Here is a 25227-nt window from a genome sequence, read left to right as displayed (position 1 = left end):
TCACCGCTTCGGTCAGCCTCCGGGCTTCTGCGCCTCCGCTCCCACGACGACACACACACACACACACACTCTCTCACACACACGCAAACACACGCTTGTGAGCAGGGGCCGAGGTCGACAGCCGCTTTTAAGAGCCAGTCCGCCCGTAGCTGCAGCCGACCGCCCGTATGGGATCACATCACAACATCATCTGCCCTCCCAGCCGGTGCTCGGTGCTCGCTGGCGGCCAAGCTGCGCTTTCTCTCTGCGCCAGAGAATCCCGGAGCGGCGCGGCGCTGTGGAGCTCTCCGCTCAGCCGGCCAATCAGAGCCGCGGACGCAGGACGCTCGGCGGACGGGGGAGACGCAACCATAATAAATCTACCGGTGTTATTTTGCAACTCAGGTAATGAAATCACACATCATCGGAGTCTTACGTCATGCAGCGGTGTGGAGAAATGTGAATGGTTTACAGTGCTACACACGCCTGTCTCTGAAACACAGGCAGGCGTGGTTCTCTTTAGATAAATACTGCATGTGGACTGACTCAAAGTCATCCGAAAACTGTACATTTATAACCACAGAGGACAAGACCAGACTGGACTTTAGAGGTGCTCTTTTGAAAATAACCAGACGGCTACAGAAAAGCTTTTTAGGATCATTTTTTATTTTTATGATTATTTTACAAAAGGTTGTGCGTTTAACAGTCAAACATCTTCCTCACAGTGCATTATAACTCACTTTGGCAGCTGTATGGTTCACAGGTTGGAAACATTATTAAAAAACATTTCCTTTTTTTCCTGCATCTATAGTTCATATATAGCTTTTACAATTACAGACAACACTGAACCATTTCACATGAAAACTGTACTACTGAAGGTTAAAATATGACAGTTTCAGTGGGGTAAACCAAGCAATACATTCTGCAGGAGGCAAAGTTATGATAAACCCTTTTTCTATGATAAATCCCACATTAGTGAGGAGAGAAACCAGTTACCAACTGAGATTCTCAACCCACCCAAAGGCATCTGGATCACATTTTCTGACCGACAGCATAATTTATATTTACAGGGAAGCTTATAAGAAAACTCTGTACTATATAGAAAGGCATAATAGAAAAACCTCCATCCCTCAATCTCCACATAATGTTGCCAGACCTTGTATCCACAACTCTTTCTGACTTATTAAAAACGTCACAATATGTCTCACATACTTGACCAAGTATAAAATCAATTCACTCCAATGCAGACTTCACAATCTGTACAAACCCAACACACTTTGACCTTTCTTCTCTGGTGAAAAGACATTCACACTGAAATACATTCCTCGGTTTGGCCTGTGATGGCTCAGGATAACTATCCAATCCCCACAGTCCATTGGCAGGTTTCTCCCTCTGTGCTGTGGGGATGGAGGTGAAGAGGTGTGGACGACAGCGTCGAGGAGGAACACAGGCTCCCGGTGCTCCATGAATGAGGCAGGAGGGGAAGGGTGGTGAGCTGACCGGTGGAGGGAGGGACAGGACTAGACAGAGAGGAGAGCGGCTGCTGGAGCCGATGGCTGACCACAGAGAAACAGGGAGCTGAACGGATGGAGCGCAACACTGCATCTTCTGCTGAAGAGGAGAGGAGGGAGAGAGGAGAAATCAATTGTTCACTCTCACAGATATTATGACTGCTGTCTTGGCTCATTAAATGCTTATCCCATGCAGTGTCACCACTAATAAATGCACAAAAGGCAGGGACTGATACAAATGTCTATCTGTCTAACAGTATGTGTGCCTACCCTTTCTGTCTGTGTCATTAGGAGGCGTCAGTAAGCTCTGAGCCTGCTTGTTGCCTGTTTGAGCCGCTCGTTTGTAGAATTCAATCGCTGTTCTCAGGTTCTGCTGCACACCAAAGCCGCTCTCGTAACACTGACCCAGGAACAGCAGAGCGGTGTCATCCTGAGCACAAAAACAATCAATCTTCTAAATGAAGAATCTGACTTGTGTCTTTGCGAAGAGACAAACAGAAAACTTAACGTTACACTTTACAAACCGACACCAGGAACTTAAATAAATACAATAGTATGAGCAGAAGAGTGGAGATGTCACTATTAAAACACTCACAATAGCTCTGTGTGATTCAATGCTGGGAATTTCAGCAAGGCTGTAGCTCTTAAGTGAGAGTATACAGTAACTGATAGTATTACTTCAACACAACTGCAGCAGAAAGTAGAAGAACGTCCACGTACGGACGTATGAGCTGTGAATATCAAAAAGCTGATATATTACATTTGGGAGCAGGGATGAAATCTTAGAGGTAAAGCCATTGATAAAACCCTAGAAGCATCTAGAAGGGAACTCACCCCGCTCTCTGCTGCCATCTTCAGATACTTGACAGACTTGTTCTCGTCTCTCACCGGCTCCTGAGAGAAGACAGACGCAAGGCAGACCTGAGCCTTAAGAGGGAGATAAATGAAAATGGGGAGAGGTGATTTTAGTTCTAAAAGTGCACACACACGCACGTGCACTCACACAGACACACACACATGTGTATTTATACCTTTGGATTCCTTACTTATACATCAAGCAAGCCAGCATGGCTAATGGCAATAAGGTAATTGTTTATCCGCACAATTACAATCTTATTTGAGTCTTCACAATTTCAGTTCTTGTATTTTCATGTGTTACCTATTTCCCCCTGATGATCAGATCAAACCTCTTGGGTTCATTAATTTCATCTAAAGACAGAGATTCAAGTCCCAGGACATGTGTAACTGATTATATAACACAGTGAATAAGAAGCCGATAATTGTATTGAGCAATGTTGCATGAAAGTGCTTAAGATCTGAAAACATTCCACAGAGAGTATCATAATAATCTATGATCTGAAGGTCCTGTTGAGACAAGGCAGCAAGAGACATCTTAGTTTCGCTCTCTGGTTCTCTGATTTATACATTTTCTCTCTAAATCAAGCTGAGAATAAACTTGTGGTTACTTAGATTAGAAACTGCATGACTGAAATGACTAAAATGACTTATAGTGCAGGGACAAAATAAGAGTGCTGTGGTAAATTAGTGCTGGAAAATGATTAGTAGTAGTATTGTAGTATTGTAAGTAACAGTGACAGGATGCAGGAAAATTGTCATATATATAAACTTGCATGAATTTTGAAAGGGTTTATTATCCAACAGAATTATAAAGAGTTAACACAATTTTGTCACAACTCCTACCCTAGTGAGCCCAGCTGCGGCAGCCTGCTCCAGCAGATCGATGGCTGTGTTCAGCTCCTCTAAACTCTGATGTCTCCTGCTGGTCAGGAGCAGCTTTGCGTAGCGGTACTGAGCCTGTGTGTGGCCACCGATCGCTGCCTGCAAGTAGTAACTCAGAGCCTGGAAAAGAACCATCAAGACTTCTGATTTAATTTCTGATATAGCAGAAGAGTAAATATGATGATTTTCACAATGATGAAGCACTCAAGAAAATTAAGTTGCTGTCTAGATTCTCACCTTCTCTTTGTCTTTACTGACTCCTCTGCCTTTCTCATAGCACACACCCACGTTAAACTGGGCTTTGTTGTAACCCTGCTGAGCCGCAGCTAGAAAACAGGTAAAAGCTTCTTCGTAGCTCTCACTCTTGGCACTTTCTATACCTGCCATGAACAGACAGATGAAGGTATTAGTTAAGGAAAGACAAAAATAAACAAAAATACATTCTGGAAAAAAAAAACTGCAGAGTAACTGTGCCACTAAATCCTTACCGATGATGTTGAGGATAACAGGGATGCTGCTTTCTCCCACATGTCTCAGGCTCAGTGTTGCACCTGCCAGCCTCTCCTCGTCAGACAATATGTCCTGGAAACACAGAGGAGGATGAAAAACAACAGTAAAGAATAGATGACAAGTCAGTCAATCCTTTTCAAGATTAAAGAAAAAAAATCTGTAAAATAAACTTCACACAAACTGAAGGAAGCAGACTCACCTTGTCATTAACATGTTTTGTCTTAGTGTTGTCTTGCTGTGTGTCATTCTGCAGAGGGCAAGATGCTGACAGAAGTGATTCCTCTGAGCCTGGAGAGAAAATCGTATTATTTTCCTTCTCCCACAAATACTAGGTTAACAAAGTTAATAAAAATACTACATTTAAACAATATTTCAACAATAACTGGCACAGAACAAACCGGGTATAGGTGAATCCTGGTTCAGGAGTGCCCTCTGGTGGCCAGAGATTGAGCTGTCTGTGGTCAGGTGTTCACTGCTGCTGCAAAGACCGGCGTCATCTGTATTACTGCTGCTGCTGCTGCTGCTGCTGGTCTGAGCTGCAGCCAGATCTTGGCCTTGTCTCTCTGGCACCCCCTGTAGGCACAACACTCTCCTTCCTCTGGACAGGACATCACGCCTGGAAACTTTTCAACACAGAGAGAAGCAACTGAACAGAGTCAGGATTCCAATCACAAAATTAAAAAGAAAAAGGGTTTGGCTGTGATGGTCAAATGACTATTTTGGCAATGCATTTCATAAGCTGATACGAAAAAGGTGAACCATCAGAAGATGTATTGCTCATTTACAGTGATGCCACTAGGACTCACAGTTTTCCAGCAGGATGCGGTAGCCACACTTTTGCAGCAAGGAGGTGGCTTTCAGGGATCCAGGGATCGGACTGGGCTCTGTGCCTGAGGAGAACTGAGAGTGGATCCTCCTGCAGATCTGCATAAACAGAGCCGCTGCTGCACCCTGTGGAGAAACATCAGTGTCACTGTCTAGTCGTGGCAATAAGGATGTGCAGTGGTAATACGATAACCAACACTGAGTCATTAGTTTGAGCGTTTACACACAAACAACAAGTTATTTGGAAAAAAGGGGTTCCAAAGGAAATATGACGATGTATTTGCATTGTAGATATTTTGTCACTGTAAAATCTGTATGAAATTGTTTGGAATAAAGATGTGCAGATTGTTTGCTTTTGACAAACCCTTGAAAAATTTGACTACAGAGAATTGAACTGTACAAAGGTTTTCAGGAAGCAGTTTGCAAGTGAGACCACTAAGTGGTGCTAAATGAATGAATCAGCTGGTTTCAGATTGTAAATATGCTAAAGAAGTGACTGTATGAAACTGAATAATATAATGCTCTGAGACAAACGTAACTCCACATCAACAGTTTTTTTTAAATAGGTGAAATAGTGTAACACACTAACACATAAAAGATGACATGGAATACAGATGCTAACATAAAACATAATAGACAAACATACAGACAATAACATGAATTTGTTATGCTTTATGAAAAGAGAGACCCATTTTACGCATTCTGTTTTGAGTGTTCTATGAAGGATTTTGTGTTGGGAATCAACACATAATTAACCCAATTAACAAAAAAGGCACAACAAGGCTCCTCTCTTGCAGCTTACTCTCAGACAAAAAAAAAGTATTAATTGATTAATACTCTGCAGTTTGACACAGTGCAGTTTGTCATAGAAGATAGATTGTTACTGTTTTACAGTTTCACAACAGTCTTCTATATTATCCCAACATTAATGGCCACCTTAGAGAAGAGGAGTCTTATTTAGTTCACATGCTGGATTTGGGTAATATGTAATGTATCTGCAGAGGGGTGGAGGGGTGATTAATATCAAGATATTTATATTTGAAGAGTGAGTATTAACTCATATTTTGGTCAAATGTGACAATACCTGGCTGATATTTAAATAATATCAAATTATGTGATTCCTTTGAACTTTGAAAACATATTTAATTTTGAGAAAGTGCATATACCCGTGTTAAATACACAAAGTTTGCAGTGTTAAATGACACCAGGTTTACTGGTGTTGAATGGTAGTTTCATTAGCTTTTCTTTTGTCGTGAGTTATAATTTGCTCTAAATCTATTTCATACTGTTGCTATCAGGTGGTGCATGCAAACCAGTCCATCTAATCCTGTCTAGTCAGTACAGAGAGTAGCCTCCTGACATCTTCCTTACAATAGTTTGTAAGGATGTGAGGGCTTTGGTTGTGTATTTACATTTCAAAAATGTAAAAACAACAGACATACCCATCCCACAGCATCCAGTACTGTGTAATGTGGAAGCTGAGTGTAGCCAAACTGAAAGGTCCTCTGTTTCTTCCTTCTCTCTCCATCCTGCTCCTTCTGAGAGCTGAGAGAAAAACAGCACAAACCTCACAATGACATGTCTGTCTCCATTTACAGTCTGTTGAATCAAGGCATCACAGAAATACTGTTCAAGGCAGATGGCTTTGTTTCTGTACCCTCGACTAACTCTGTGGACACACACAGCAGATGGCGCTGGATGATGCAACCAGCTGAAAGTGTGGCAGCGAGTGTGCTTCGATGAGAGCACGGGTTCAAAGAAGGGGTAAAAGGGTTGGGATGAGGACAGCCTCTGACGGCTGGCCTTAATTCAAAGGCTCTCTTTTCATTAACTGATCATATGGCTAGTGGTTTGAAGGCAAAGAAGTCAAGAAGAAGATCAAAGCAAGACGCTCTAGGCTTTTCCTTTCTGCTTCTATTTTTCTAGACTTGTGTTGTCAGTCAGGGTAGTGGAAATTAAAGGAAAGAGGAGGACGTTACCTGCTGTCAGAGGAGTGTCGTGAGGTGGAGAAGACAGATGAGCTGTTGATGACCTCATCCTCCACATGGTGGTTCTGGGGCAGTCGCAGAGGGGCGCTGCCATGGCATCGATGCAGAACTGAGAAGTGGTGGGAAGAGAAAAAAGACCAAAATGAGACTGTTCAAATTTCAGGGAGCGATAAGAGGCTGAACCTCCTCAAACTACCCGACATCAAAACCTGCTCTGCAATTACTAAGAAATTTCCTGAAGAGAACAAAGTAATTTGATCCTCAGTATATGGGAAAATGACACCAGTCATCTGAGACAGTTCTCTCAGTTTGGTTAGTTTCTTAGTTTATAACTTTATTGTCCATTTATATTTAATTGTATGCCTGACAGTAGACAAATTTCACATTTTTAGTATGTGCACCTGACCTGTTGTAAAGTGACTAAAAGGCTCTCTAGCTGAGTAACTACAGTTAATTAACTGGAAGTTAATCCAGTTAATCTTCTTATAATAACTACAAAATTAAGTCCTTTTCAAAAAAAAACTATGAATTCACAAATACAAATCAGTTAATGTCTAGGAAACTATGGGACATGTAAAATAAAGTGGTAACAGAGCCTGTGTAGTGGCAATTCTGCATGATCAAAGCCCTGAAATGAACTGGTTGTATGTGTTTGCAGCCATGCATGAAAAGTACACTCCTCTCTGCTGCTTCTCTGTTGCAGTTGTGTACATGTACACAACGCTGTCCTTTGTTTGAATAAGTTATTAACAGAGAATCGTAAAAGAAACGCCTCATGTTTGGCACATTATTTGGAGGTAATTATAAAATATTCAGAAGTAGCTTATTAAAAATGCATTCACTTCATAAATCATGATGAATTTCTCTCTCAAAAATGTTGGTAAAAATCTGCTTTTAACAACAAAAAGTATCTGTATTGATACGGGTATCCTGGCCCTGGTATTACTTCCGATGCTACTGGATCAAAGCTAAATTTTGTGGTATTGCTCTTCTCTACCAAATAATGTACACTTCTGTCTTGTGTTAGTGTACTGCTACTGACACTCAAATTTCCCCTAATAAAATCATCTATCTATCTATAAGACATTTTTAATACCACATAGAATGTAATTTAATACCTTATTCATCATCAAACCAGCCAGTGTATGAAAGAATGATGGAAAACCAGTTGAGACAATATGGACTACAATTATTTATTAGTCACATTTTTAGTGTTTACCAGCTCCATATGACAATAATCCCTAATGATTAAATTAATTAAAGTAATGCGACCTGGACCCAGATGAGCAGCAGAACGGATGGATGAATTAACCCATTAAAAGTAATTATTTTCTGCTGCACTGACTAATCGGTTAATCGCTTAGTAAATCAGAAAGAATATTTGCATGTATTTTGACAATCCATTCATTTTGTCAGAGAACGTTTAAAACATGTTATATATATTAAACAATGAAATGTAAAACTTTTTAACACCGTCTAAGGCCTTCTGCTTTTGTTGAGGAATCTGAATTCATGCTTTTAAAACCTACATGCAGCGGTCGGTAACAGGAGCTAACCCCGACCAAAATAAACCGAGTGTCGGTGTTGGTGTCGGTGTGGGAAGCCACTGTTACGCTACACGGGTGTTTATATACTTGGTGAAGGTGTCAGTGACATTTCTCTCACCTCTTCCAACAAAACCCGGGACTCTCCACATGGTTCGTCTTTTACAGCAGCTTGAGCTAAAGAGTTATATCCCAGGGGCCATGTTTGGATTCACCCGGAAGGTCGTCCGGGCCCATTAGGGACCGCAGCAGTTGGTTTTTGTGGTGGTTTCACTTCGACACAGACAGGGAGGCGAGCGGTAAATAAAATCTGTCACATGTTTTGAGGTTGTGACGTAGACGGACCGGAAGCGGAAGTGACGCAACCAATAAAAACCGAGAACGTTTGAGAAAGTGATTCACGACGTCACACCGCCACCGTGCGGCGTGTGGGGACACTACAGACACACACACACACTTTTTTTAAATTTATTTTAGAGTTATAACAATGTCAGGGATTTTTTTAAATTTTCTTTTCTTTTTTTTTTTTAATATTTGCATCATGATATACATGTGATTTACATCTGAGGCGGTGTGAATGTATTTTTTAATATGGCTTGAATTCCATTGTTGGATATCTCTAGGAGTATTACACGTAGGATGTTCAGCTTCATATGAGGTACGTATGTTGTGTTGTTAGATGCTGTGTGCATAGCCTATATATTAGAATTTTTGTTTTATTAGATGGGGTTGCTGAAAAAGCAATCCCAACTATATGTTCTTCTTAGGTTTCAAATTTCTTTGTTATTCCATTGTTTTTTGATTTGTATCTCCTTGTAGGCGCTTCTGTTTGAAATTTTATGTTTGACTCGTCCTCACTGCCATAAATTTCGCTCTTCACACATCAGTTTTGTCAGAACATGGGAAAATTTGTCTTCTTTCACACAGTGTCACTACCAAAGCACTGATTGATTGAGTGATTTACAGAAATTGCCCTATGAGCCGCAGAGCAATGGGAGTACCATCCAACTGCTTCATTGGCTCCATTGTTAACTGAGACCAGAAAATACAGAGTAAAGGGGTGTTTTTAAAGTAACTGCTCCTCCTACATTTTGGACTCCATGAACAAATATTTTATATCACTGTGTTCGGCAGAGGCTCCTCTCTCAGAAAAGAAAGTTTTAGGAGATAGAAGTTAATGTGCTTTGACTGACAAGCCAGCGTTTTAGAGGCGTAATCCCTGTTTTAACCAGGTGTAGCTAAGGAGTTACCATCACAATGGAAACCATTATCTCCAACTGGCCACACAAAACTGATTCAGATCAGCTGATTAGACTTGCACACACACATAAGCACACAAACACAAAGATGAACAGATACACAGAGACACACAAAGATGCAAACTCACACACCAAAAGCTACCTGGTACTGCCATCCATTAATCACCCTGAAACAATGCAGTTTAGCTGCCATGGAAGTGACTGTGAGAGAAACTTTCAAACCCAGTCTTATTCAGCCTCTTTCTATACATTCTTGCTTTCCCTTAAAAACTTCATTCAAACTTTATATAGGTCATAAACATTAGTATTTTTACACATCAATCCAGCATTTTCACAATCTTCATAGATTTTCTTTATAAAGTTGCACATTTGAGGCCATTCATATAATAATGCAGTTTGAATTACACTGTAAACATCGATGCCGATGACTATTAAAACAACATAAAAACTTCATGTTCACTTGACACAAACGCGCATCCCTAATGGTCTTGACATAATTGTTTTATGTTAAGCCAACAATTCTTTATTTTGGAGTCAAATTTACATAAATATATAAAGTTGATATAATCCTTAGGAGTCTTGGGAAGTATTGACTGTTTCTGAATACTTTTGATTTTGCCTTAATATACCACATTAAATGTTAAACATTTAAAGACAGATTTTTTTCAGTACAACATCACTCATATAGCCTGACAATTATTTTTTCAGTTTGACATACTGTATTAACATGTTGGACCCAAAAAACACACAAAACACATAAAATCTGATATGGAAAATGATTGTGTTTTTTTAACTGTAAAAAACACAGACATGGTCAATAAAGCAATCTGAAGGTCTTAATTGTAAGCACTGGTTGCAGAGGTGAACATATCACAGTAAAATAGACATAAAAACCAGGGTAAATACAACATTTTACAGCAAAAATCAGTATATTCTTTTCTTTTTCTCTATAATCTTCAAAACAGTTAGATATAAGACAGAAAGACAGACAGTCTTTGCATTCTCAGAGTGTGAGGGGTTTCTAAATAGTGCAGAGTTACATAAAAAGGTAAAATTGAGACAAAATAAAACATTTTGTCCCACACAAACAAGTCCAAGTCAAATAAATCTGTCTGTTTCTCCCAGCTGCTTATGTTACATTGGATTAATATCATTTTGGAGACACACAACCAAACACATATACACTCAAAGAGAAATGGCTATTTCTCTGTAACTGAGTCTCTATTGTAAAAGATTTTCACAATGTAAACTAAACTAAATGATGGTGATTGTGAGGATATAATACATATAGATTTAAAAAAAAAACAGCCAGCAATCCTACAGCAATTTCTGAAGATATTGTAGTCTAGTTGGTGGGATTGCTGCAAAATACAAGAAGGAATATGTAGTGAATTCAGTGATTCCTAAAATCAATAAATTGTAGAGATTCAGTTCATTGAAGGAAGGCCATTTTTTATTTTACTATTTTTTCTACATAGTCATGAATAAGGCATAGACACTGGGCTTTATGATGCTCTAATTAAAAGTCCAATGAAAAATTAACCACTGTTCTGCCATTAATTCTTACTTCTTGTATTTGTAGCACTTCTCTGAGTTTTAGTGTAAATGTGTAATGAGCAGTGAGGTGGTGTAGTGAATAAGGAGAGTGGGCTTTAGCCAGGTAAAATTATTTATTTATTATTAATTATTTCTTACTATGCATGTGCTGTATGTATTAATCTGTCATTCATAGGGTCAGGGGTTGCCTTAGAAAACTATCCAGAGTTCATCAGTCACTCTGCAGGACGGCTTGGCTTCTCTCTGCTTTGCCCGTGGGTCAAACAGTGACGCACGCCGTGACACTTACTGGAAAAACACACTTTTCCAGTCAGACAGGGCCAAACAGGGGGCTTGAGGGAGGAGATCTGCCGTTGTGAAGTTAGATTAAACTTGGAATAATTCACTTCTTGACCAGTTTCCATGGTGACACAGTCATCATGACTTTTACTTACCATCCTCCTCAGGGCAAATAAGTCTAGCCTGCAGTAATTTGTAATGTTAGCAAGATCTCTGCACTGCCAAATAATGTTTGCTGAATCGCCTGGGGCCAAATTTGTCTGGGCAATATGGAAAACATCAAGTTGAGCTGGAAACTAGGTCCCGTTAGACCTGACTAATTGAGCAGTTTGTTTTTATCCATGTTTCAGTCTGTACTCAAGGTTTCAAGTTTGAGAAATTTAAAGCAGGGATGGGACTTCATAATTCCTAAGCAATTTCAGAAATCTCAATTGCCCTTTTTTGCATTTTATTTAAGGTTTATGACTTACTGACTGCCAGCTTGTTCACAAACAAATGGGTTTCTAGGCAGTGAGTGCAAACATAATGATAGAGCTGAATGTTATTGGAGGCAGAAGTGGACAGTAACTAAGAACATTTACACAAGTATTTTACCTAAGTACAGTTTAAAGGTTCTAGTATTTTCACTGGATGTTCTACCCACCTACATTTCACAAACAATTTTTAGACTTTTTACTTCACTATGCATTTATCTGACAGCTATAGTTACTAGATACATTACGGCCTAAAATTTTACATAAAAATACACGATAAGTTCATAAAATACAGTTTATTGTTGAAGGTTACCAGGAGCCAGCAGTTCCCAATGTTTAATAGCTTACAAAAAAGCTGTGTGTCTTTGTCATGTTTCAGATATCTATAAGTTGTTAGCAGTTCCGCCAAAGAGAGATTTATCCTCTAAACTCCTCAGATGGTATCTTTTAATAAGTTGTCCCAGGGTCAAGATTATCCAACATTTCACAAAAAAGCAAAGAGAAGATCTAAGAATGACTACACTTTTATGTGGCAGAATTTTTTGTTTTCTGTTATTTTCCTTAGCGCACAAATAATATCACAATGTTATGATCCTGTGGTGGGGGCACAGCCACTAGATTGAGAACCACTGGAACAAATTATGTAGCCTCTATCTCGACCTTCTGCTACAGTGAATTGCTACTTGTACATCGATGCACTGGTGTTAAATCTAATAATGTACTTTATATCAATATCTCAGTCAGAGGGGCAATTTTTCAGTGGAATAAGAACTTTTACTTTTTACTTTTAGGCAAAGCAAGACAAAGGCTTTGAGTACATTTTGCTGATAACACAGAATGCAGCACTTTTACTTGTAGTCGAGTATTTGTACATTGTTGTGTCGGTACTTTTACTTCCACAATTGTCTTTTCTTCTTTCTTATCCCAAGCACTGTTGCAACCTCCTCCTTCACACAAACGCCACGCACACACTCACTGCTGCGATTCACCCCTCGACTCCCCTTCACCCCAACCTCTGGAATCTCAAACCCTCGTAGGTCTCATTCAGAGGAAGGGGAGGGAGGGCAGACATGGATGGACATGCAGCGGAACCCAACTGGATGACCCGTTTATTATGTTAGCTGTGTGTGCTGGTGTGAGGATGGTTCGAAGGATGTGTGTGTTTGTGTGCGTCTGTGTGGGTGAGATGTGTATCTTGTCTTATCGTATGCCTTGACTATCTGTCCACATAATCTGTGGACATAGAGTTGAGGATTACAGAGGATTTGCTCAGAGCAGAGTGAGCCTCAGCTGAAGTTGTAGATTTTGTTTGTCTGTCTGGAGCCCTTCAGATAGAGAAGACATGGCCTGTGTTGTAGCAAAGAAGTGGCTTTCCTTCTGGGCAATTCAAGGCCACAGCAGCAAATCCCTCAAGCTTTAAACAGCTTGGAGGGAGGGAGAAAGAGTCAGATTTGTGTACTAAATTAAGTGAAGGGGGCGGGGTATTTAAAGAAAAGGCACAGGGGGGTGTTTCTTGCCCCTCTCTCCCCTTTTTTCTCTCCCTGTCGGTCTCCTTGGTCACACACATGCACACAAACTACTCACACACGCACAAACATTGACGAGGGCTCAGTCCTGCTATGGCCACCACCACCGAGGACAGCTCTCTGGTCCTGGCCACCGTAGCACCTCAGCAGCCTGACTTGGAAACTAGTGTAGAACCCGGCTCAGCGGCAAAGCCTGAGCCCAGTGAGGCCCAATGTGACAGAGAGGAAAAAGAGGACGAGAAAGAGGACGATGCAGGGGGAAGCTCAGTGCCGGGGCAGGAGAATGCAAAAGGGCACAGTCTGGACCCGGAGTGGGTGGAGGAGAGGTTCAGGATCGACAGGAAGAAGCTGGAGAACATGTTGTATGGTGAGTAAGATGAGATAAATGTTCATATTACAGTCAGTAACATGCACCTGAACTCCTTGGTTTTCCACCGAGACTTCTTCTGTTGCTCAAGCCCACGATGGCCTCCCTGTGTGCTCCTCCTCACAGTCCTTGTTATCTACCTGACCCTGCGTGTCTGTCAGGGCCTGCAGCTGGCTGCTCCCTTGTTGTCACCATCAGTATAACTGCCATCCACTAAACTCCTGTTGCTGTATCATCATGATTTATGACCTGTAACGGCTTATGCATTCAGTAGTCTTTTTGGCTATTATCATTCCTGTCTGGGAAGCAGAGGTAACTGCCTCTGTTAGTTATCACTGTTTGGCAGGTTTATGACAAATGCCTCCCCTGTGTTACTGGGGAAACTCTTTCTGACAGTGTGCCACTGCTGCAGATAGAGGCTGATGTTTGTCTGTTTGTCCTCACACAGGCCATTGATGGGAAAGCACTTGAGCAGGTTCAGCTCTGATAACTGTGGGTCATTTTAATGTGTGTGCAGCTGGGACTGTGCTTTTGTGGCTGTTTGAGCAGGCTCTGTCAGGCAGTAAATATTGTATATGTCATCCTTTCGGTGGTAATCTGTCACACTGCACTTGAGATGTCACCCTGATGGGCTTTGGGTTTTTTTTTTTTGTTTTTTTGCACATTCCTTCATGATTACCAGAGTTGTTATTTAATTTTTCGGTTAAGTGGGAGGTCTTTGCGTCAGCAAATGCCATCAATGTGATTAGCTGTCTCTAGGCTAATTTGTGGTTGCCCCCCCAACCACCACCTTCTCTCTCCACCCCATACTGTTCTCTTCCCATTCCTCAGCTCTGGCCAGGGTAACCCATAGTGATGAGGGGGGGTTGGGGCGTTCCTCAGCTCCCCCCATACCCTGTAAATGTCACTGTGGAGCGATGGCCTTTTAAAATTGTTTATGTCCCAGGCAACCCCTTGTTCCAGTCATTGGCAAATTTGAATGTTTACTGCTTGACGTCAGAAGAATATGGTGCTGCTGACCGCCACAATGTGACAAATCATACTGTTTGTTTATCTTTATCATCTTGTTTACTTACATCGTGTCTTTCAGCTCCAAAGCGTGGAGATGCTGAGACAGGCGAGGAGTTTTTTGAGAGAGTAAGTAAAACTCCACACTTGGAAACATTTCATTCATAAAGCAGAAGATGAAATGACAAAGAAACTTCAGCTGGGTTCCTCAGTGACAGCCACCTGTAATCATCAGAGCATAAAGCCTCCTGGTTAAATGTGGCTCAGAGATCAGCGAGAGCATCCGTCACATTTGTTCCATACTCTGCATCCAGTGATTACTGGTTTCATGGAGGTGATGATTGCAGCCTTTGAAATGCAAATGAGGCTTTGTATTCTTAGATCGAACAGATCTGCTGTGGGTCTGGATATGTGTGTTCCTGTTGTATGTGCTGTGATTTCTGTGTTTGTGTGTGTGTGTGTGGGGGTGTATCTTTGTTTCATACAATGACTGCTCTGCCTTTCTTTCTCGCTCTCTCCTACTGTTTGTGCTTCCACAGGTGATGAAAGAAACTGACACTCAGGTGAAATGGCCATCCAAGCTGAAGATTGGAGCAAAGTCAAAGAAAGGTGACAAACTCTTAATATCTGAGTCTTAGCATAACAGCACCTGGTGTACTTGTGTTTTTTCTCCACAAACTGATTTATTTACTGTTATACTATACAGTAGATTAGCCGTCTTGGACTTAACTGTTAAATTGAACTTTTATTATCATTTAGATCCACATGTTAAGGTGGAAGGGAACAGAGCCAATGTTTTGGAAGCCAAAAAGAAGATACTAGAAGTACTGGAAACCAGGGTGAGGGCTGATACTTAACTGATACTTTGTTCGAACATTTAAGTCAATAATATACAGATGCAGACATACTTGTACATCTTTACAACACTGTTACTGCTTCACTGTGACAAAAGTTATTTTTAAAATTCCTGTGTTCTAATGTGAAAGTTGCTTGTAATCAAATGACACCACTGTTTATATAAAATCCAGGTGAACAAGGTGACTCTAAAGATGGATGTGGCCTATACAGAGCACTCCCATGTCATCGGGAAAGGTGGTGGAAACATAAAAAAAGTGATGGAGGTCACATCCTGTCACATCCATTTCCCTGACTCCAACCGCCACAGTGCCACGGGAGAGAAAAGCAATCAGGTAACGATCTCTAAAGTGGCATTTTAATGTGCCACTGACTGCTGCTTTGAGGAGAAACTGAAAACAACTTCATTAAAATGTCATTTATTTTTTCAACTCCTACCAGGTCTCCATTGCTGGTCCAATAGAAGGAGTGGAGGAAGCCAGGAGGAAGATAAGAGTGAGTGGTCATGGTTTAATCTGAGGAGAGACTAGCTAGGATATATTTTTATTTGTCTCAAAACTCAGTGTCTTCACTGCTGTCAGACACAGAGATCAAATAGTGATAAATAGCGTGGCTGACACAAAGAAGACAAGTATATTTGTCAAAAAGCCTCTGCCTGTCTTTGTGTCTCTCACATCTCTTCATTTGTCCTTCCCTTCTGTGGCTCTGTTTTCTTCTCATCTCCCACTCTTTCTCTTTCTTTCCATGCAATATTCCTTGTCCTAGGACCTGCAGCCGCTGTCCTTGACCTTTGACCTCCCAGTCAGTCTGGTACCTCAGGCTCTGCCAGATGCAGGCTCCCCACTCATCCAGCAGGTAGTGCAGACTTTGGGGGTCAGTGTGAGCTTCAGGGCGGTGCCACCCCAACCTCAGGCACAGCCCCCCTTTTATGGAAGCTGTTGCACCGTCTGGGGCCTGCAGGGCAACGCAGCTGCTGTCAAGGTTAGTATAAAACATTTTAGAGAGAAACTGAATTCACTTGATGCACATTAGAACAGGATAGAATTATCATACTGTATATCATAATAACATGTACATATCCTCACCTGACAGAAGGCCACCTGCATCCTGATGGACCTGCTGCTGGGGTCGGAGGTCACAAGAGGTATAGTGAGCAGCCAGCTGGATGTCACCTCCCAGCAGCATCTGTTCCTGTTGGGTCAGAATGGAGCTCACTTCCTGAGCGTCATGCACCAGACCCAGACCCAGATCATCTTACCAGACCTCAGTGCTCCTCAGAGCCCCCCCTCGCTGCTCATCCAGGGCAACCCTGATGGTGTGTGTCTGGCTCGTCAGCAGCTCATGGTACAGTGGGGTGTTTTCTTTTTGTTTAGGCAGAATTATACTAAAGACCATTGCTGAGAGTTTGCAGGTGCATGTGTTTTTTTCTGTTTGCTTGCATGTCAAAATGTATTTTTTGCTCTGGTTTTTGTGCCCTTGTGTTTCTATATACAGTATAAATCTACAATATTTTTTGTTGCTGATGTAACAAGAGTTTTATGTGTCTGTTGTTTGCATGTGTAGGACTGTTTGCCTGTGTGTTTGATGTTTGACATGCGTGAAGATGGAGAGGCAGATCCCTGTAAACTGGCTCAGATGATGCAAAGCCTGGGAGTCTTCATTACTGTCAAGCCCAAAGTAAAACAGACTAACAAGGTACAGTTTTATCCATGTGACATTACTGCTTTCTCATTGTTGCAGTCACCATCTGAATAGAAACTGTAATTTTGTTGTTCTGTTGGCTTTTTAAATTGACTTTAAAGGTAGAGCTACACTATAGAGTTTGTGATTGCTTATTTCATATGCACTTGACTAAATAAGGAATGTCTACTGAAAATGTTTCTTGAATATTCACTTTGATTTTGAATGTAAAACTGCTCTACCCTGCTGTTGTGAGTTGAATACTGATGTAAAACTCTGTGTTGGTGTGTGTTTGTCAGTCAGTGGTGGTGAAAGGTCTAGAAAGGAACATCTCCTGTCTTTATGAAGCCCGCCGTCTGCTCCTGGGGCTTGATTCTTGTGAGATTGCCAAGGTAATTGAGGTGACCCCTGACCCCGTGCTAGCTGGCAGCGGGCTGACCAATTATTGGCTCAACATGTTGCTGCAGCAGCTTCGTCTGTCTGAGCAAGGTGAGGATTCACACACTTGTACAGTATTTATCTGTGTTTCTATCCAAATGCTGTGAAAAATTTAAAAGCACTATTTTAGAAAAAGCATTAGTTTAGAATTTTAAAATTTCGGTCAAAAACAACATTTTGGCAGACAGTGGTGCACACTGTTACCGTGCCACATATCCAGCCTGCAGGACACTGAGATGAAGGTGCTGAGAGCAGCACACACACTGCACCAAATTTTGTTTGGATTGTGTCACTTTTCCTCAAGACAAACATTACACCTTGTGAAACATTCACATTAACATGTTGGTTTTAGCAAAAGGAAAAACAAACGCAAACAACTTAATTGACATTAATGTGAGCATCCTGACTCAGGGAGAAAAATAACAACTTTAACTCCTCTGTCAGTAAAAGTCCATCGTGGCGTTTTACTTCTGTGTGGTGGTTTGACCTGGCACTATTTTTGTATGTTGGGTTTTCTGGTGAATGATACATGGAGACAAGTGGGCTGCAGGAAGCACTGTCACACTGTGTCTACACAGATGGAAATCAAATATAAGAAGAAGCAGAATCAGACTGGCAACATAATTATAGATCTGTTTACATTACTGTTTTTTTCACTCTCTGTTTATCAATATGGCAGCATCTCTACAAACCTCAGCTAATCATTTGACCTTTTTGTAAATTTTACCTTTCTTTTTTTCATTTTCTGGCATTTTTATTCAGGCTGTCTTTTCTGCACACATTCACAAAATATGCAGAAAGACAGGAGGGTGGGAATGTATAGGATGTGTATATATATACATATATATACATATATATATATATATACATATATATACATACATATATATATATATATATATATATATATATATATATATATATATATATATATATATATATATATATATATATATATATATTTCATATTTCACTACAGACTAGTGTGATCTTTCAATCATTATCACCATGCGCCCTTCACTTTCATTAGGCCCTGTACCTACTCCTACTCCAGACACGCTGACTAGTACCAGACCCCGCCCCTCTCCTCCACCAGGACTCTCCCCTTCCGCTGATGAGGGGAGGACAGGACTGAAGGGAACAGACATCCGGCCACTGGAGAAGGTTTGTGCAGTGTTTCTAGTCAAGCTGCAATCAGTACACAATAAATCCTTCCTGACAGCGAGGCCTCTAAAAACCAAAAGCACTGTGGTCTCTCTTTTTCCTCAGATCCTAGAAAATGAGGACCAGTCTGGCCAATCAGAGGATGAGCATACTAAGGTTGTGATGTCATCATCTGAGGTGTGTGATGCAGTGAACAACAACATCAGTAGGGTGGCATTGATGGGCCGCAGGGGTAGTCTACAGGGCCCTGAAATTGCCAAGATCTTTGGCCAGGGCAGGCGACATTCAACAGGGCAGGCGCTAACCTACAGGTGAGCATTCATAGACTTATACACTTGCTTTTGTCACTTGGGAGGGGATTGTGTTGCCTTACACCCCTGAGTGCTTAACCTAATGTTAACCTCAGTGTTATTTTAACCTGAACCCAAAATCAAGTCATAACCTAAAAAGAAATGATTACCCTTGTGGCAACTCGAGGTTTTGTCCCCAGATGGAAGGTGAGTCTTCACAATGACTGTGAGCAGCCCCCTACAGGGTGATTAATACACACACACACACACACACACATATACATACACACACATTTTGACACTGAAATCCTCCTATAATATTACTGTTGTTGCTCGGTAGAGAAAGAGTTAACTAGCTCTCAAATGTTGCACACAACAATAACCTAACCTCGTGTTTGTGTGTCTGTCCTGAATGTGCCAGATTGCTGAACGCAGAGATTGAGGGAGGGAGGAGTGAGCGGAGGAACAGCCTGAGGAGAGACATGACGCTGGCTCAGGATGTTCGCGCTGACTCATCCAAGGCTGAGGTGAGGAAAAACAGCAATTACAGGTCTCTTTTTTCCCCAGTTTTCTCACAAAGTGAAACACTGCATCTATGAAGAACCTCATTTGGCTAGAATTTATCCTCAGTGGACAGATGAGCAAATCTCTGTGACCCTCTGAAAGACTAATGACACTGAAGGTGTAATAGTGTTTTAGAGATAATTACTTGAGGAACATAGGGTATGAATGAGAGAATGAGAAGACAAGATTAACTTCTTATCATCTAATGCTAGCTATGGATGACAAAATAGATTGAAAACAGCAAGGAACGTTTTATGTGTTATGTAACCAGCCGATTTGCACATCCCTGACCTCGGCAAGATTTGATTCTGAGAATTGATTTTTGTGTTGTTTGCTTCCCCTCTTTGTCATCTTTCCCTCTCAAAGGTTACTGCTTGGAGGATTAGCAGGTTTACCACCACAGCAGCAGGAAATGTTGTTTTATGCAAGTGTTTGCCTTCTGCTGTAAATTAGGTTCCCCCTGCCTCTCCTCAGCAACCAGAGAAAAAAATAATTCAATTTCATGCATTATTTACCTACTCTATTTCCTGTTTGTGGTTTGTAGGATTATGACTATGAGAAGAAGAAGCTACTGGCAACCAGAGGTTAGTGCGTCTAAATGTTTACTCACTGTGTTTTCAAGAGTTTTGCACAGGTTTCTGCAGAAACAATTAGGGCACTGATAAACAAGTATTTATTCTTTTATTGAAGTATAGTTGCTGGATACTGCAGATAAATACATTAAAACACATTTTGCAGATGAATTTGGTGCATAATAATTGCTGTTTTGCTTATCAAACATTCACCTTTATGCAACCAAGTTGGAGCTTAAGAGAGCTTAACACAAAATCAAGGGACTTTACTTAGTTTGCTGTAACAGTGCAAGTACAAGTTTTAGTAATATTGTTGTTAAAATAGTGATTTAATGTCAAATGATTAGGCAGGATGAAGTAGCCCTTTTAGTTTATTCAAGTATGTTATAGAGGCAACACATTAATATCGTGAGCAGAGGCAGGGGTTTGATAGAGGGGGGCCATTTCTGTGCTGCTCACTGCCAAGACAACTGATGAAGGGGACTTGTTTATGGGCTGCACTGTGCCAAAGTTATAATAGAGTAGCACTGGCACTCCCACTTAATTCACACGGGGCAGAGCACAATGCAGACAACACACACATGGATACAGACAGCTGTGTGTGTACACACATGCATTGACACACACACACACCCACACACAACACACAGGAATCCCTACCTCATCCATCATGCAGAATGAGAGATACGGGGAAGATCTGTCGCCAAATGGTACTAAACTCCCTCAGTGTTGCTTTATGGGATTATGAATTAGCAGTTTGAATGGGCCATCTGCCTCGCAGTCATTAAGACACCCATATGCCAGTATATGAATGGGACATTTACTCAAAACAAAAACACACACACACACACACATTCCACACAAATGATAACCCACCAGTTATAATCCTGTTGATATCGCAATCTTTGTGAGGTGCTGGTACAGTTTCTATCACACATTCACACATGGAACATGTTTTGGTGCCAGAGGAGGCCCAGGGTCAGTTGTTTGTCATTTGAGTGTATGTGTGTGTGTGTGTGTGTGTGTCTGTCTCAGTCTCACCAATTTGAGCTTTATTAATTATGCCACATGCTGGCAAGAAGAAGCTCTGTTTGAGATTCATTATTTAACACCTGGACTCAGCCTGTTCAATTCAGAATATCAGAGAAGACGAGGAAAACCTGCAGTGTTGTTTCATGATGGACAGACTGCAGATATGAGCATATCTGCATACTATAAGAGGGTATCGGTAATTTGAAATTACTGTACCAAGTACATATTTCTGTACAAATGTGTATACATTCAAATCTTTCTCCTTAAAGCAAGAGTTAAACATGGAACAAATGAACATGTTTCTGTGAAAGGTGTCGCTGGAAATGACAATACCACAAATATTATCCCCTCAGCTCTCAGGAGGTGTTGGAGAGCAAACGCGGGGAAAAGAAAAGTCAATATTGAATTTATATTTGTCAGGTACCCAGAAATATGAATGAATGCTCATGTTCCTCTTTATCTGCTAAATGTGTAAATCAGTCACATAAGTTTTAACATAGTAATATGCTGATAATATGTCAGTTGCATTTACAGCTTGTGTCCACTGCTCCAATTGGCCTAAAAAGCAGTTAAGGCAGGTTTTAAGTCTGCATGTTCCCTCTGCTGTGTCTGTTCTGTATGTTATGGCAGCCATGCAGAGGAAGCCTGTTGTCACTGAAGTCCGGACACCCACGGACACCTGGAGTGGCCTCGGCTTCTCCAAGTCCATGCCAGCTGAAGCTGTCAAAGAGCTGCGCAACATCAGCCGCCGCAGCTACAAACCCTACCTGAGCACCAGCGCCAGCCAGCAACAGGTACAAAAGAGTTTTAAACTAACCTGAACTCTGATTTAACAAGCAGAAAAGAAATGAACCTCCAATACATTCAGCTTGAGCTTGCTTTACTTTGATACTTTAGCTGAATTCTTTCGAGCTGCCAAAGCTGTCTTTTGTTGCAGTGCGGTAAAACAAGCACCCCCACTGCGGCCCACTAACACCGGCTCATTTATCGGTATTGCCCTCTAACAGTCTGAAGCATTTATCTCACTGCGTAGTAAGCACCACCAATTTGTGTGCTCAATTTCCTGGGGTCTGATAACATCGCCTTGGTCAACACAGCCACTCTTCAGCAACCTGTTTACCTGAGCTGTTTCAGCTCATCTCCCCGGCTTTTTAAAAGCCTCCTGAACGGCTGCTCTCTGACTGCTTGGTCTCCAGTGATGGAGAAGCAGACTCATTTAGGTTAATAGGAGCAACAAACTTTCCTCAAACAAGTTCAATTTTCTTTGAGGAAGCATCAGCTACGCCCACTGCATTGATAATTTCAGAGAGTGCTACGATCACAGGTCAGCCAACAGACGAATTCAGATACATGATTAAAAGCTTCCCTGATTAAATCTTTTAACCTGTGGATATTATGTCCTCTGAAATCTTCAGCACCCTTGAGAATTTGTGATTACTTGAAGACATTTGTCTTGTGACCTCAAACCCAGACAGATGAAAGAAGGAGAAAGTGACAGAAGTACAAGGTTGTGCTGTTTGTGTGACACTAATACTAATCAATATTCAATAGTGTCACAATTTCTCTCTCTTTCTAGTCATGGGCTGCTCCAACAGGGAAGATGTGTAATGGGAGCGACTCTGTGAACTGGAGGGACAGACGTGGATCCACATCTTCATCCCTGCCTATCTCTTCCTCTTCGTCCTCCTCCTCTTCTTCATCCTCCCCCTCCTCACCTCCGTCTACTGTCTCCTCTTCTACCTCTTCCTTCCCTGCATTTGCATCATCAGTGAACAGAAACAGAAATGACAAGCCTTGTAAGTTTTTGCATGTGGACCCTGAGTGATGGGGCGATCACTTTCTCATGTCGAGTTTTGGACCACTCCTCTGAACTTTGACCTTTGATGTCTAGCGGAGTGCTTCACGAGCTGCAGCGGCTACTTCGAAGGCGTGTGCTTGTCGAGGAGGGCGTCGACCTGCAGTCAGCGGAGCCCATCCCCCCAAATGACAGATGACCTACCTGAGCTGCTCAGTCAACTTGGCCTAATCAAGTATATTGATGTGTTTGAGCAACAAGAGGTAAACATGCAGAGAGTTGCAAGCAATTGCTCTCTTGCTGTAAACTGTTAAAAAAACACTTATCAGTGCGTGACAATACAATTTCATCATCACTTCCACATTTAACACAGCGCTTTTACTTGCTGTGGAGCTTGAAACACACACATACACACAAACAAAAAAACACTCTTGTCTCATATCCAAAAGCGTTATACGTTATGAATGAGCATCGTGATGCAATTGCTATCTCATCCAGATTGACTACCAGACATTCCTCACTCTGTCTGATGAAGATCTAAAGGAAGTGGGTGTCTCCACCTTTGGAGCCAGACGCAAGATGCTACTGGCAATCTCAGGTGAGGATCTGACATCCTTGCTTGGATTCAGATCTGCTTTTCCATCTGTTAAGGTGGTAGGTGTAGCTTGGTTCCTCCTGTGAGACTGATTAACATGTTTATCTTTTAATCCAGATCTGAACAAGAGCAAGAGGAGGCTCTCAGATACACCTGCTGTGAAGCCTGGATACCTGGAGGGCGGTGCTAGTGGTCGACTGCCACGAATTGTGGATCTAGAAGTTGCTGCTCAAAGCAACCGCTGGTGAGAGGAGATGCCAGCCAGCTCTGAGCTCCATCTGACCAGCATGGAGCTAATAAACATCTGAAAGTGTGCACTGATGCTACTGCCAGTGCAAAGGTCTTATCTGCTTATTATTTTTCTATAAACGATTAAGCACGGAATTGCAGCGGAGCAGCAAACATTATGTAAACATTTAAATCCAGTGCCTTTCATCTACAGCCATACCCCAAAGCTTTTTTTTTTTTTTTTTTTTTTAATGATATCAAGACAAGGAGGTCTTCTCTTCCAATCCTCTGATGCTGCAAGACACAAACTATGTGAAACGTAAATGAACATGTCAGGATGTTGTTTTTATTTCTCTTCTGGGGCATCTTTTATCGTTATAAAGTGCCTTTCTTATGCAAACTTATTTCTGTGCTTTGACCATGTTAACTGCTGCATTTATGCAATTGTACATAGATACCTACAAAAGAAATTGACATTAAAATATGATAGTGATGTTAAATAAAATTCTGCTCTTAAGGTTTATCAAGACTGCTTTTACTTGTATTAGGTTTTATATATGCGCGAAGAGAAACAATAAAATCAGAAGCGACATGCAAAGAACGCTCCGTGGCCACACACAGGAAGTATATGGTCAGCGCCTTAAACCCTGAAATGAACATCCCTCAAGATAGTATTTTAAATTCAAAATCACATCAAACCAGCTGCAGTTTGAAATTCTCATCAACTCAAAGCTGGTATCAGACCACCAGAGGGCACTGCGACCACACAGTGTGTTTACAAATTCAAATCACATTTGTGTTGCATGAAAAGTAATGGATTTGTTTAAGGAGGAAACACAGTGACAATAACATTAGAGCTCGAGGTGGACTGGGTGGAGTTAGCTTTGAAATATACAGTAGCAACAATCAGGTGATAAAAAGAAATCATTTGAAAACCTATAGGTAAATACATTTATTGCTATGAAAGTCATGTGACATTCCTTTTTAATGTGGTTTGGTCTCGCCTGATTGCTCACCTGAAAGTTTCAATTTAATTTATCACTGTTGCCAGGAGTGAAGCCACTGGAACTGCTTATGAATTGTTTCCGGTTTAATTTATTTAGCAGAGGACTACACCGAGCAATTTAGTGCTATCAGAAGAACCTCACTAACAGAATGTTAACGAGAACAGTATGATCTCTCTCTAAATTTGCAAATTTGGAATAATGTTGCTGGTTACCACATCGAAGCAACAGATCCAAGAAAACCTCCACCGGGGGACATGAGGGGGTCTGCTCTGTTCAGACGCTCCAGGAGCTGGCTGGTGCGGTGGCTGTCAAGCATGACAGAGAGTGTGAGTGGAAGTGGTGGGCTGTTACAGATTAGGGAGAGATGATCCCTACTTATTACAATGTCTGTGCCAATTACATAGACAGGCTTTAGACTAGTGATCCTCAAATCTGGTCCTT

The 25227-nt window shown here is 41.4% G+C and overlaps 3 protein-coding genes across 5 annotated transcripts in view; 1 reads left to right on the top strand and 2 right to left on the bottom strand.

The window, feature by feature from the left end:
- Positions 1 to 243, bottom strand: part of LOC139605707 (amyloid beta precursor protein binding family B member 2) — a 37783-nt gene extending 37540 nt beyond the window's left edge. For both annotated transcript variants that reach the window (XM_071457417.1, XM_071457418.1), the window contains exon 1: positions 5 to 243. The gene's annotated coding sequence lies outside the window, so the exon portion shown is untranslated. The remainder of the gene's footprint in view (positions 1 to 4) is intronic.
- A 384-nt stretch (positions 244 to 627) lies between these two features.
- dele1 (DAP3 binding cell death enhancer 1) lies at positions 628 to 8389 on the bottom strand. 2 transcript variants are annotated; one of them, XM_071458004.1, is made up of 12 exons: positions 8219 to 8389; positions 6545 to 6662; positions 6008 to 6110; positions 4547 to 4691; positions 4139 to 4363; positions 3940 to 4028; positions 3719 to 3812; positions 3468 to 3610; positions 3192 to 3350; positions 2325 to 2417; positions 1761 to 1920; positions 628 to 1587 (listed from the first exon to the last, which is right to left on the bottom strand). In XM_071458004.1, exons 1-12 carry the CDS (start codon positions 8247 to 8249, stop codon positions 1334 to 1336), a joined length of 1614 nt encoding a protein of 537 aa, XP_071314105.1. In that variant the 5' UTR covers positions 8250 to 8389; the 3' UTR covers positions 628 to 1333. The 2 variants fall into 2 exon arrangements, with proteins under 2 accessions (XP_071314105.1, XP_071314104.1); XM_071458003.1 differs by having other exon boundaries at positions 1190 to 1590.
- Positions 8390 to 10978: 2589 nt separating this feature from the next.
- On the top strand, positions 10979 to 24302 carry bicc2 (bicaudal C homolog 2). The gene is made up of 19 exons (XM_071457512.1): positions 10979 to 13558; positions 14649 to 14695; positions 15106 to 15175; positions 15326 to 15405; positions 15595 to 15756; positions 15863 to 15916; positions 16187 to 16402; positions 16514 to 16765; positions 16985 to 17116; positions 17401 to 17590; positions 18570 to 18703; positions 18809 to 19014; positions 19415 to 19520; positions 20102 to 20141; positions 21792 to 21955; positions 22738 to 22957; positions 23053 to 23219; positions 23455 to 23554; positions 23669 to 24302. The coding sequence occupies exons 1-19, from the start codon at positions 13285 to 13287 to the stop codon at positions 23797 to 23799; spliced, it is 2745 nt and encodes a 914-aa protein (XP_071313613.1). The 5' UTR covers positions 10979 to 13284; the 3' UTR covers positions 23800 to 24302.
- The last annotated feature ends 925 nt before the right edge of the window (positions 24303 to 25227 follow it).

The sequence above is a fragment of the Trachinotus anak genome, unplaced genomic scaffold, assembly GCF_046630095.1.
Source record: "Trachinotus anak isolate AG129_WGS33_773 ecotype Australia unplaced genomic scaffold, CSIRO_AGI_Tana_v1 ptg000021l, whole genome shotgun sequence".
Taxonomy (NCBI): Eukaryota; Metazoa; Chordata; class Actinopteri; order Carangiformes; family Carangidae; genus Trachinotus; species Trachinotus anak.
Note: the sequence above shows the minus strand (reverse complement) of the source record. Positions and strands in the feature narration are given on the sequence as shown.